The 13,033-nt window shown below is 40.2% G+C and overlaps 2 protein-coding genes across 3 annotated transcripts; one reads left to right on the top strand and one right to left on the bottom strand.

Moving 5' to 3' along the window:
• Nucleotides 1–2,662: 2,662 nt before the first annotated feature.
• LOC115196743 (cholesterol 25-hydroxylase-like protein 1, member 1) lies at nucleotides 2,663–4,317 on the top strand. Its single transcript, XM_029757618.1, has one exon. It carries the CDS (start codon nucleotides 3,291–3,293, stop codon nucleotides 4,194–4,196), a length of 906 nt encoding a protein of 301 aa, XP_029613478.1. The 5' UTR covers nucleotides 2,663–3,290; the 3' UTR covers nucleotides 4,197–4,317.
• Nucleotides 4,318–5,530: 1,213 nt separating this feature from the next.
• kti12 (KTI12 chromatin associated homolog) lies at nucleotides 5,531–11,534 on the bottom strand. Of its 2 annotated transcripts, none has more exons than XM_029757620.1 (9): nucleotides 11,210–11,534; nucleotides 9,397–9,448; nucleotides 9,228–9,280; nucleotides 9,020–9,075; nucleotides 8,687–8,766; nucleotides 7,759–7,918; nucleotides 7,597–7,656; nucleotides 7,303–7,371; nucleotides 5,531–6,652 (listed from the first exon to the last, which is right to left on the bottom strand). In XM_029757620.1, the coding sequence occupies exons 1-9, from the start codon at nucleotides 11,358–11,360 to the stop codon at nucleotides 6,509–6,511; spliced, it is 825 nt and encodes a 274-aa protein (XP_029613480.1). In that variant the 5' UTR covers nucleotides 11,361–11,534; the 3' UTR covers nucleotides 5,531–6,508. The 2 variants fall into 2 exon arrangements, with proteins under 2 accessions (XP_029613480.1, XP_029613479.1); XM_029757619.1 differs by having other exon boundaries at nucleotides 7,597–7,659; nucleotides 11,210–11,466.
• Nucleotides 11,535–13,033: the final 1,499 nt, after the last annotated feature.

Genomic DNA, 13,033 nt, shown 5'->3' with positions numbered 1-13,033 from the left:
TATCCCACTGGGCACAATCGTTAATTCAATGTTTAGTTTTGATTTACATTTGGTTGAGTTGTCAACTAATGCGAATTCAATGTAAAATCAACAAAAAATGTCACTGTGTAATTGGATTTAGGTTTGAAAAAAAATACAAAATTCCCTTACGTTGACTTTTTGCAAATCCGATCAGTTTTCCACATTGATCTACGGGATCAGTGTCCCTAAACCGGGACAGTTGTTGCTCAATATTCGATATTGTGACTAGAATGACATTGTAAACAACAGGAACATAGACATGTCTTATGGCCAGAAAGCTTAAATTCTTGTTAATCTAACTGCGGTGTCCAATTTACAGTAGCTATTATGGCAAAAAATACCATGCTATTGTTTGAGGATAGTGCACAACAACAAAACACATCATGGCAATTGGTTTGATACATTCACCTCTGAAGGTAAATAATATAGTTACATTCAGTAATCTTGCTCTGATTTGTCATCCTGAAAGTCCCAGAGAGAGTGTAGTTTTGTTTGAAAAAATGTATTCAAATGTAGGAACTGGCTCCACCCCACACTGCTTCCATCTTGTGGACAACATCTAAATTACATCTAAAATCCTATCTGAGTGTATGGCCTTTCTCTTGCTTTTCAAAGATGATGGAACAAAAAAACATTTTTGAAAACACATGTTTTTTTGTTTGTATTATCTTTTACCAGATCTAATGGGTTATATTCTCCTACATTCATTTCACATTTCCACAAATGTCAAAGGGTTTTCTTTCAAATGGTATCAAGAATATGCATACCCTTGCTACAGGCAGTTAGATTTGGGCATGTCATTTTTGACGAAAATTGAAAAAAAGGGTCCGAACCTTTTTAATGTCATCACATAATTATTTTTGTTGAAATGACGTGGAAACGATGATGATTCAACCCGTTTTTACCCAGTGGGATGCAACTGTGTTCTGTTTCTCAGAACTGTGTTTTTGTGTCTTTTAGGTGGGCAACTAGACAAAATCTTGGGAGTTTGACCATGTGGATAGAATAGCTGTGACATAGGTTTGCTCCCTTGACCTTAATTAAGTAGCTCCACAAACAGATTATTAGGTAAGATTACATCAGGTTAGGCTACATAATGATTAAGTAAGATTACAGTGGGGGAAAAAAGTATTTGATCCCCTGCTGATTTTGTACGTTTGCCCACTTACAAAGAAATGATCAGTCTATAATTTTAATGGTAGGTTAATTTGAACAGTGAGAGACAGAATAACAACAAAAAAATCCAGAAAAATGCATGTCAAAAATGTTAGAAAATGATTTGCATTTTAATAAGGGAAATAAGTATTTGACCCCTCTGCAAAACATGACTTAGTACTTGGTGGCAAAACCCTTGTTGGCAATCAGAGGTCAGACGTTTCTTGTAGTTAGCCACCAGGTTTGCACACATCTCAGGAGGGATTTTGTCCCACTCCTCTTTGCAGATCTTCTCCGAGTCATTAAGGTTTCGAGGCTGACGTTTGGCAACTCGAACCTTCAGCTCCCTCCACAGATTTTCTATGGGATTAAGGTCTGGAGACTGGCTAGGCCACTCCAGGACCTTAATGTGCTTCTTCTTGAGCCACTCCTTTGTTGCCTTGGCCGTGTGTTTTGGGTCATTGTCATGCTGGAATACCCATCCACGACCCATTTTCAATGAGCCTGGCTGAGGGAAGGAGGTTCTCACCCAAGATTTGACGGTACATGGCGCCATCCATCGTCCCTTTGATGAAGTGAAGTTGTCCTGTCCCCTTAGCAGAAAAACACCCCCAAAGCATAATGTTTCCACCTCCAGGTTTGACGGTGGAGATGGTGTTCTTGGGGTCATAGGCAGCATTCCTCCTCCAAACACGGCGAGTTGAGTTGATGCCAAAGAGCTCCATTTTGGTCTCATCTGACCACAACACTTTCACCAGTTGTCCTCTGAATCATTCAGATGTTCATTGGCAAACTTCAGACGGGCATGTATATGTATTCTTGAGCAGGGGGACCTTGCGGGCGCTGCAGGATTTCAGTCCTTCACGGCGTAGTGTGTTACCAATTGTTTTCTTGGTGACTATGGTCCCAGCTGCCTTGAGATCATTGACAAGATCCTCCCGTGTAGTTCTGGGCTGATTCCTCACCGTTCTCATGATCATTGCAACCCCACGAGGTGAGATCTTGCATGGAGCCACAGGCCGAGGGATATTGACAGTTCTTTTGTGTTTCTTCCATTTGCGAATAATCGCACCAAATGTTGTCACCTTCTCACCAAGCTGCTTGGCGATGGTCTTGTAGCCCATTCCAGCCTTGTGTAGGTCTACAATCTTGTCCCTGACATCCTTGGAGAGCTCTTTGGTCTTGGCCATGGTGGAGAGTTTGGAATCTGATTGATTGCTTCTGTGGACAGATGTCTTTTTTACAGTTAACAAGCTGCGGTTAGGAGCACTCCCTTTAACAGTGTGCTCCTAATCTCAGCTCGTTACCTGTATAAAAGACACCTAGGAGCCAGAAATCTTTCTGATTGAGGGGGGTCAAATACTTATTTCCCTCATTAAAATGCAAATCAATTTATAACATTTTAGACATGCGTTTTTCTGGATTTTGTTGTTGTTATTCTGTCTCTCACTGTTCAAATAAACCTACCATTAACATAATAGACTGATCCTTTCTTTGTCAGTGGGCAAACGTACAAAATCAGCAGGGGATCAAATACTTTTTTCCCCCACTGTACATATGATTGGAATCTATGACTAAATTAGTGAGTTAATCTTCTAAAATAATTTAAGAGCACATGGAGCAATGAACAGATGGAAAATAACAGATTTCATGGACTCAACTAATGCTATTGAGAATGAAAATGATGATTGACCATTGTTATATGAGTAGGTCACCATGGTGGTCTTGAATTGAAATACAAATATGTAAGAAGTGAATGTTGCGGATATTATCAATTTAATAAATTATACTGATTAAGATGCCTTGCAATTGAGTTTTAACTTGATAGGTAACATGTATAATTAACTCAAGCAGGGACCAACATATCTGTATCTGGTACAATATGACCATTTTTAATAAGCTGATTAACTAACTGGCCTGTTGGGATAAACTGCCAGTGGGAGGACAGTGTTGCAGGCACGAACTTGGAACTGGTCAGTGTCGAAAGGTTTGTGTGTGTTCCGGAAGATTAACAAAATCCACCAGAGGACTTATTGTTGAAATTATATGTAAAAAAACAGCTGTCTCATTGATGTGAGAGCCAAGTCTTTAGCTCAGCACTATATAAAGGGAGAATGTCTTCTCTCTGCACATTACAGCCACAGGCATCCAGAGTAACCAGGATGTTGAACATCAGCAAGGTTCAGCTGCCTTTGCAGCTTCCTACCTTCTCCAGATCCTCCGATAGGATTCTGCAACCTCTATGGGACTATTTCCTTTTCAACCACTACTTTCTCATCTCCTCTCCCTTCTTCCCTGTCATACTCTACTTCTCCAGTTACTTCTTCTCCAGTCTCCCCTTTGCTGTACTAGACCTCCTGGGAGACAAGGTCCCCTCCATTCACCGCTACAAGATCCAGCAAGAGAGACGTCCAACCATGAGGATGATGGCAAAGAGCTTCGGAAGGGCTGTGTATAACCACTTGATCTTTGTTTTGCCTGCTGTGCTGACTCAGACTTGCTTTATGCCTTCAGTGGCGCTGCCTTCCAGTGCTCCAACTATGGTAGAGGTTCTCATTGATGGACTTGCTTCCCTTCTTCTTTTTGACACCCAGTACTATATGTGGCACTTTGTGCACCACAAGCATCCACAACTGTATCGGTGGGTCCATGCCATCCACCACGAATACATGGCACCCTTTTCCTGGAACACCCAACAAATCAGCATTCCAGAACTGTTAACAGTGGGATTCTGGAGCAACCTGGACCCCATCCTGCTGAAATGCCACCCTTTTACAACCTGGTGCGTCACCATCTTCAGTATCTGGATGTCAGTGGAGGACCACATAGGCTATGACCTGCCATGGGCTCTCAACCACCTGGTACCATTTGGTCTGTTAGGAGGAGCACCAGCTCATGACATGCACCACCAGAAGCCCAACAGTAACTATGCACCTTTCTTCAGCCACTGGGACAGGCTATTTGGCACTGCCATCCTGCCAGGGAAAATAACTGAGAAAAAAGTTGTGTATTCACTGTAAATAGGACCATTCACTATAATTTTGATTACCCTCATGCTTACATGTTAATTAGAATAAATGTATTTGTTATTCTTAGTAATTTACCGACATCAATTGTATTAAAATGTACTAAACTTTTATACACGTAAAGTTTTTCTAAAATGATTAATCATATGACAATATAATGGGTAGAATAAGAGCAAAGGTAATGGTCCTTAGTAATACATAGTCGGAGGGAACAACTATACAGCAAACTCCAAGTTTAACGTTTGCCCCAGAGGATGGAAGCAAACAATTTTTTAAATCACATTATGTCATGCATGTTCAGTCTGATTCAGCAAATAACATTCTACACCATGCAGCATAAATTTGCTAATTCTTACATAAAAGATTATTTCGGTCTTTCAAGAGGTACAGCTTAGTCAGTTCCTGTTTTCCTCTGGTTAGAAGGGTTTAGGAGATTTCTAATCAACAAATCCACTGTTTGTTTGCCAGGGTCAAGTTGAGCCAAGGGTCAAGGTTGAAGTACAGGACAAGAACATTTGAGCCAATTAGAGAAAGGTGCTGTTAATCCATAGCTATGTGACAGAACTTGGTTAAACCAGAAATATAGTATGATATAACTTATAGAGCCATATAAACTGGCATAGCTCTTTGGGTGCTCTAACAAGACAGTTCCAAAGCATCCAAATAAATGGACCACTCTAGATTTTATTTATTTTACCTTTATTTAACTAGGTAAGTCAGTTAAGAACAAATTCTTATTTTCAATGAGGAACAGTGGGTTAACTGCCTTGTTCAGCGGCAGAACGACAGTTTTTTTACCTTGTCAGCTCAAGGATTTGATCTTGCAACCTTTCGGTTACTAGTCCTACACTCAAACCAATAGGCTACCTGCCACCTTATAATGAATTGATAAGGTAAGGAGAATAAAATAAATGGACCGCTCTACATGAATTGATAAGGTAAGGAGAATAAAATAGATGTTTTATGGCATCCTGTTACTCTGTAGCCTACACCATTTTCCTACACCATCACGTTGGACCTGGAGCGGAAGCCTTAAGGTCAGGGAGGTACTGATAAGGGAATGGGGACTTTTTTTTAAACTGGGTTAGCACAAAGACTTGTCCACTGCCATCTGCATTTAGTCTGAATGATTGACAGAGAGTGGACTTTGTTCCAATGTCTCCCTAGGAACAAAGGCAAGGCAATCTGAAAAGCACAGGGTGATAATACAATGCCTATGGGCTCACTGGTCATTAATGAGAAACCACTGAGATGGAATAGAACTCCACAAGGAAAACATGTTAGCTTTCTAAATGCTTTAGGAATATTCAAGAAAATAAATGTCAGTGTTGCTCTCATCAAAATCGACATTTTACTCTTTCAAACGAGCCCTTATTGCAATTACAGTAGCATCAGCAGGCATACGATGACATTAATGTAATTGATAAGACAAAGTGTTTCAATTAGCAGGCAGCAAAGCCTAACTTGGGAAGTGGTCACACGTCAGGCTAAAACGATGAAGCATCAAACACCTCTGAAATAGTCTCAGCAGTAGGATGGAATTATCCTGCTTTACGTCAGGGACCATCAACTAGATTCAGCCGCAGGCCAATTCATTGTACATCCCCACAGACCCACTGCTTTGAGTACTGAAGCCACAAGTGAACTGACATTTTGTATTGTGCTGTATTCTCACTGAAAACAGCTAACAAAATCCCTGACTTTCCTATTGTACAGGGTAGTGCATGTCTCAAAAAACATTCAGCTATGATTCTTAAATGTCAGTGTATGGTTTTGTAGTTTTCTATTAACAATTTAATGGATTATACATTGCACCCACAATGTTAGACTAGTATAGAAATGAAAGCAATAATCAATGCGTATTGACAAATATAAAATATTATAAACTAAGAAATTGAGCAGTCATGCAGTGTCACTTTAATCTCTGCTTAGTGTAAAGACGGCTTAGTATACTAAACAAATGGGGAAAACCCCAATAGAAACATCTTGCATTAGCCTCCTAACTAATAAGGACAAAAATAAACTGGATAAAGAATATTTATACTGTACTAATAGACCGACTGTTACCCCAAAAACCTGCCAGATAACTACTCTGTAATAAGTTTGCGGTCTTATATAATTTTGTGAAACATTAACAGCTAAATATGATCATTTTTTATTCATACCAAAAGGGCAACCTCGATGCAGCCTCAAACACAAAAATATACTTAAAATGAATGTACTTGTCTCAGACAATGTAAACATATCATACAAGGCATTCCCTTAATTTTATTGACCTGAACCAAAGGCGTTAAAATAAGAAGTCATCAATGTATACTCTTGTTTAGATACTGTACAAACATGTTAGCAATGTGTCCGATATTCTCTGTCGGGTGCATCTTGGTGTAGCTGATGAACTGGCGTCGTAGTTTCCGGAGCTCTGCCATGTTTAGACTTCTGGTCAGTTCTATGTTTGACATCAGGTTAAGGAAACACAGTGATAAACACTCATGAATTCTCTGATGTGTCAGAGCTGAAAGCAAGGTTACGGTATCGAATACATTTGGCTTCGGCCCCTTTATGTCCCGAAACCACAATTTGAAGAGATGAATGTATGCTTTCAGAAGGCTGTGAAGAAATGTCATCTCTCTGAAGACAATCAATATTCAACTCACATTTTGTAGTTCAAGACTCCACTAGCACTACTTTGCCTGTGCTATGTTGTTCAAAGTGAGCTGCAGGGGGAACAACAAAGTACTGGTTTCTGAGTCTGCTTCGGAATCCTGATAAAAGCCAGTCGCCATGCTTCCAATGATTTGGTCCCAATCTCAAACATCCTATGTGCTTGATGGCGAGACCTTTCTGGTGGCTCAGTTGCTGCGCCACCAACTGCATCAAATGAAAGATACTCTTTGATGGATATCCATTTATCCACAGCCCCATGCTAAGAGGTCCAGTTATTTGATAAAAGATGACTTTAACCCCTGTTTGTGCTAGACTGTTGTGAGGTGGTGATTAAAATAAAAAGAATACATCAATGAGAGACTGTCAAATAAATAATACATTTTAGAAGGAGGAGGGGGGTATATTTGAGCAACATGCAAAATGTGGCAAAGGATATCTTTTCTGTAGCTCCTGGAACAGCAATGAGATCCCCTGGAACACTTGTCTTCTGGGAGTTGAGAATTGCCTGGGACAAACAGAAAGAGTCAATATACATTCTTCCAACAGACAGCATTGCAGACAGTATTTAATAACACAACTGAAGCAATAATGTTGTGCATTAAAAAAGAATCAATTCAACAAATGATCCTGAAAGAAAAACAGAAACAACAGAAGAAAACAGCAGAGGGGTGACCAATGCAAGGATTGAAAAAACAATAAAAGGAAGTTACTGATAAATATGAAGGCTCACCATCAACACATCTTGTGTGACTTTGTCCAGCTCATACAAGAAGTTTGTAGATGACAGTGGCTGCTGCAACAGATGGATGAAAAACTTCACTTAAAACCTGAAACTACCAACTGCATGCAGAAACATGACTTTGTGATTTATGCATGTAAACAAGTTTCTTACACTCTGTGTCGACTGGTTAGGAGGGGGTGCTTTCCTTTTGAAGATGGCATCAGAGATGGCTTCAAATGGAAGCGTGTCTTCTTTCTGAATGGTGAAAAGTGGGCTGTCCCATCTGTTCCTGGAGTCTGGAGTTTCAAATCTCAGCACCAGCGCATCTAGGCTGTGAAAGCAAAAGCAGAACCAAAGACCATGAGTCTGCAAGTCACATTAGCAAATGGAATTTCACTCATGCATCTAATTGAAGCCTGTGACTTTTCATTGTGCATATAATTGTGATAATGTAAATGACTAAAATATAATTGTAAATCAGGGCTCCCGAGTGGCGCAGCGGTCTAAGGCACTGCATCGCTGGCAACCCTGGTTCGATTCCAGGCTGTATCACAGCCGGCCATGATTGGGAGTCCCATAGGGCAGCGCACAATTGGCCCAGCGTTGTCCGGGTTTGGCCGGTGTTGGCCGTCATTGTAATTAAGAATTTGTTCTTAACTGACTTGCCTAGTTAAATAAAGGTTACAAATGCAATGTACTGATATGAGATTGTGATTTATTTTATTGATTATTTATTTCTTCCCTTTTGTTTCCATAAAAACCTATTTAGGGACAGGTGTTGAAAATTAGCGTAAACTACAAAACACTATAGTGCAATGCATCAGACAATTGTTTAATTTGTCAATGTGTTTCCCTACCGAATAGAAATACATTAAATGTTGCCAATTTAGGCAATAACACAACATGAGCAAGAATTAGGCACCAATGGTATCTTAAAACGTTTTCAAAAAGTAGTCTGCATTTGTTAAAATGTGGATGGCTATGTTGTTTAGACATACAATGACTCATTGAGAACAAGGCGGGTCTTTGAGCAGTACTGTCGTTATCTCTTATAAATCCTGTGAGCAAAATAAAAATTGTCCAAGGGAAAGTAACTTACATCTCCTGAGTGTACTGCTCTTCAACATCCCTTTCTGTGTTCCATGTTGAGCTCACTTCGGCTGACGTCAAACAGTAAACCTTCATGAATAAATATGGTACATTTAAAAGAGGTAAATCTCAGTGTGACCGAGAAATCAAATCTCATGAATTAAAGAAAGCATATTTTGAATGGTAGCGTACACCTAAACGACATAAGCACTGTACGCCATGGTGCTCCGAAATTTGAAACAGAGTGCAAACTCCACCCACCCATAATGCCTATTCTACCCCAAGGGGTATCATGCACAGCCACTGTTAAAATCATGTTTTCCATCAACAACATATTACATACCAGACAGTGAGGCGTCTGTGTGTGTTTGATCAGACAAAAAAGTTCATATCTGTAACCTAATGGATTACAATAGAAGAAACACAAATTTAAAGACTTTTAGGTTAGGTGATATACATAGAAAGCACCTTATTGCCATAGCCACCCACACACTTTTATTTGTAATATTGATCAAAATCAAATATAAAAAATAAAAAAAATGAACATTTACCTTTGATATAGTTCAATGAATCCAGAATTACAATATCCTCTTTGTTGATTCTCCTAATGCAATAAAGCAACATTTTTTATGAATTCTTATCTGCAACTTCAAAACAAATCAAATTTGATTCTGGAAATAGATGCAGCAACGTTACACAATCTATGAGCAGTACACTCACCTCTCTGCTTCAGCTCTTAGAGATCCTCTTACATTTTTCTCATTCTGAGAATCTGTGACACATATATCAACAATGTTAATATGGGAGCTGGAACTACAATCAATATCCTATTTATTGGCTATCGCTTCACTGTTGTTAATACATAAGGGGAGGAATTTATGGGGCAATATTGGCACATGCTGCATTCACGTGCTAGTTGGAACTAGGAAACTCAGAAATGTCCAAAGTGCTAACTGGTTGTAGACTGAACATAAATATAAACGCAACATGTCAAGTGTTGGTCCCATGTTTCATGAGCTGAAGTAAAAATCACAGAAATGTTCCATACACACAAAAAGCTTATTTCTCTCAAATTTTGTGCACAAATTTGTTTACATCCCTGTTAGTGAGCATTTTTCCTTTGCCAAGATAATCCATCCACCTGACAGGTGTGGCATATCAAGAAGCTGATTAAACAGCATAATCCTTACACACATGCACCTTGTGCTGGGGACAATAAAAGGCCACTAAAATGTGCAGTTGTCACACACAACACAATGCCACAGATGTCTCAAGTTGAGGGAGTGTGCAATTGGCATGCTGATTGCAGGAATGTCCACCAGAGTTGGTGCCAGATAATTGAATGTTAATTTCTCTACCATAAACTGCCTCCAACATTGTTTTAGAAAATTTGGCAGTACGTCCAACGGCATCACAACCGCTGACTACATGTAACCACGCCAGCCCAGGACCTCCACATCCTGCTTCTTCACCTGCAGGATGGTCATACACGAGCTACCCGGACAGCTGATGAAACTGTGGGTTTGCACAACCAAGGAATTTCTGCACAAACGGTCATAGGGAGATCCTCTGTGTGCTTGTCGTGCTCACCAGGGTCTTGACCTGACTGTAGTTTGGCGTCGTAACCTACTTCAATGGACAAATGTTAACCTTTGATGGCCACTGGCATGCTGGAAGTGCGTTCTTCACAGATTAATCCCGGTATCAACCAGGCAGATGGTGGACAGCATCGTGTAGGCGAGCGGTTTGCCCTATGGTGGTTATGGGCAGGCATATGCTACGGACAATGAACACAATTTTATCAATGGCAATTTGAATGTACATTGTCATACCATTCATTCGCTGCCATCACCTCATGTTTCAGCATGACAATGCATGGCCCCATGTCGCAAGGATTGGTACACAATTCCTGGAAGCTGAAAATGTCTGTTCTTCCATGGCCTGCATACTCAGACATGTCACTCATTGAGCATGTTTGGGATGCTCTGGATCGAAGTGTACGACAGTGTTCCAGTTCCAGCCAATATCCAGCAATTTCGCACAGCCATTGAAGACTGGGACAACATTCCACAGGCCACAATCAACAGCCTGATCAACTGTATTGTCGAAGGAGATGTCGTGCTGCATGAGGCAAATGGTCACACCATATAGACTAGTTTTCAGTTAGAACCACAGAACTACAATTAATTATATTATATTTCTATAATCTCGGGAACAGTCGGTACAGAAAGGAGTGTAGGCTACATGCATGGCAACAGAAACATTGCCCTGAACAAAGTGGTTGGGCTGTGGAGACTGCTGAGGGGAGGACAGCTCATAATGTCTGAAACGGAGCCAATGGAGTGGCATCAAAAACATGGAAACCGTGTATTTGATACCATTCCGCTCCAATCATTACCACGAGCCCGTTCTCCTTAATTAAGGTGCCACCAACCTCTTGTGGTTGAAAGGCATATGTGAGCTAGCTACTGTTAGCTAAGACGTTTAGCTAGCTAACAACTGTAGCAAGATAATCAGCTAACTTTCAGCATACCTGCGTATACAGCGTTCTTCTCAATTCCCAACGTTCCATCTCCTACATTGTGAACCTTTCTCTCTGTATTCTGTTCAAAGTATTGTTGTAATTCCACCGATCTTCGTGTTTTGCCACTACATGGATAACCACACATTACTATGAGCGGCATAATGCTAAAAACACATGCAGCTAGCTAGGCATAAACCCGGAAGTAGTATCCGGAAGTTATAACCACAGCCAGCCAACCCCATAAAGTAAAAAAATAAGAAAGAAAACTATTTCCACAAAGTATCTTCTTAAAACCTGATATAAAACCTAATCGCAATCACACTGCTAACCATATGCCTAAACCTAACATTATATTAAGACAAAAAAAGCGAATTTTTGTTTTCTATAATTTTTAGGACAGCAATTTTGACTTTGTGGCTGTTCTATCTAGTGGAAACCATTGGTTAGTTGTTTTTTCTCGCCTTCCACAATCTTGGGTGTGAAGCCGGGGGTGAAAGTATAGTCCGTCAGGTATGGCGTCCCGGTGTTGTGAACGCGCACGCCTGCAAAAGAAATAGCGGTGGTACGCCATACCGGTAAAACATGAGTCTGTCACAATCATTCAAACAAAATGTCAAGAAACTGGGCTATAATTAGGCTACCTTATGTCAGAGAAATTAGCAAATGGACTTAAACTGGTGATATAGCCTAAACTCCAAAATCCGATGTGGTTCTAAGAGAACATTTACATTTTGCCAAGGCAGAGGTGATTGGCAGACACCGAGATGCGCGCGGACAGCATTCTGGCCTAATGACAATCTCGAAATGTCATTACACTTTTTGGTGTTTTGTGTAATAGATGTATCTTTCCATTCACCACTGTTTGGAGGCTGGAAACATGTTGCGAGTGGATGAACGTGTAGCCTAGTAAAGGAGCCATTTGAAGTGACTGTTTGACAATCAGATGAAAACATAATGTGTTTACGCCAGAATATAAGGTTACATTTTAAAAGTTAAATGACAAATCGTTACTACTACACATATAGAGATCCTATTGAATTAAAAGGGATTGTATGTAATTCTATGATTAGGCTACATTTTTGGGGACGCGTACACACATAGGAGTTCCAATAGTGGGGAATAAATTAATTAAATGTGCTTTTATCCATGGTGTGAAATGGAGTGGTCGGCTCGCGATCGAGGTTTCATTACTATATTGAACAAAAATATAAATGCAACATTTTCATTGATTTTACTGAGTTACAGTTAATATGAGGAAATCAGTCAATTGAATTAAATCCATTAGATCCTAATCTATGGATTTCACATGACTGGAAATATAGATATGCATCTGTTGGTCACAGATACCTTGAAAAACAATGGGCCTCAGGATCTCATCACTGTATTGTTGTGCATTCAAATTTCCATCGATAAAATGCAATTGTGTTCTGTTATAAATATATTTGATAAGCTGGTCTATTGCGCAACACTTATCTGCTGATACAAAAGACACATTCTGTGTTGTACTGATACTAGCTATACACGCACACCTAGAAACAGATTGGCCGAATTAGACCTTACACAGCACTGATAAAATAGGAAATGACCTGATCACAGGGGTCAACGTCCAGTCTCGCAATAATATCTTGTGACTACAGAGATACACAGACAAGGACTCAGCACAAAGTACACACACAAACCCATCCCAGAGGGCTGGGTCAGCGGAACAAAGAACACACTCATGGACCAATGGGGAGTCGATCCCGACCCGAGACCAGATCGTCACTCCACTCATCGACCAGTCAGGAGGACGAATCTACAAGACTCAACATACGTCATTACATTACAATCATG

This window comes from Salmo trutta, chromosome 7, assembly GCF_901001165.1.
Source record: "Salmo trutta chromosome 7, fSalTru1.1, whole genome shotgun sequence".
NCBI lineage: Eukaryota > Metazoa > Chordata > Actinopteri > Salmoniformes > Salmonidae > Salmo > Salmo trutta.
Note: the sequence above shows the minus strand (reverse complement) of the source record. Positions and strands in the feature narration are given on the sequence as shown.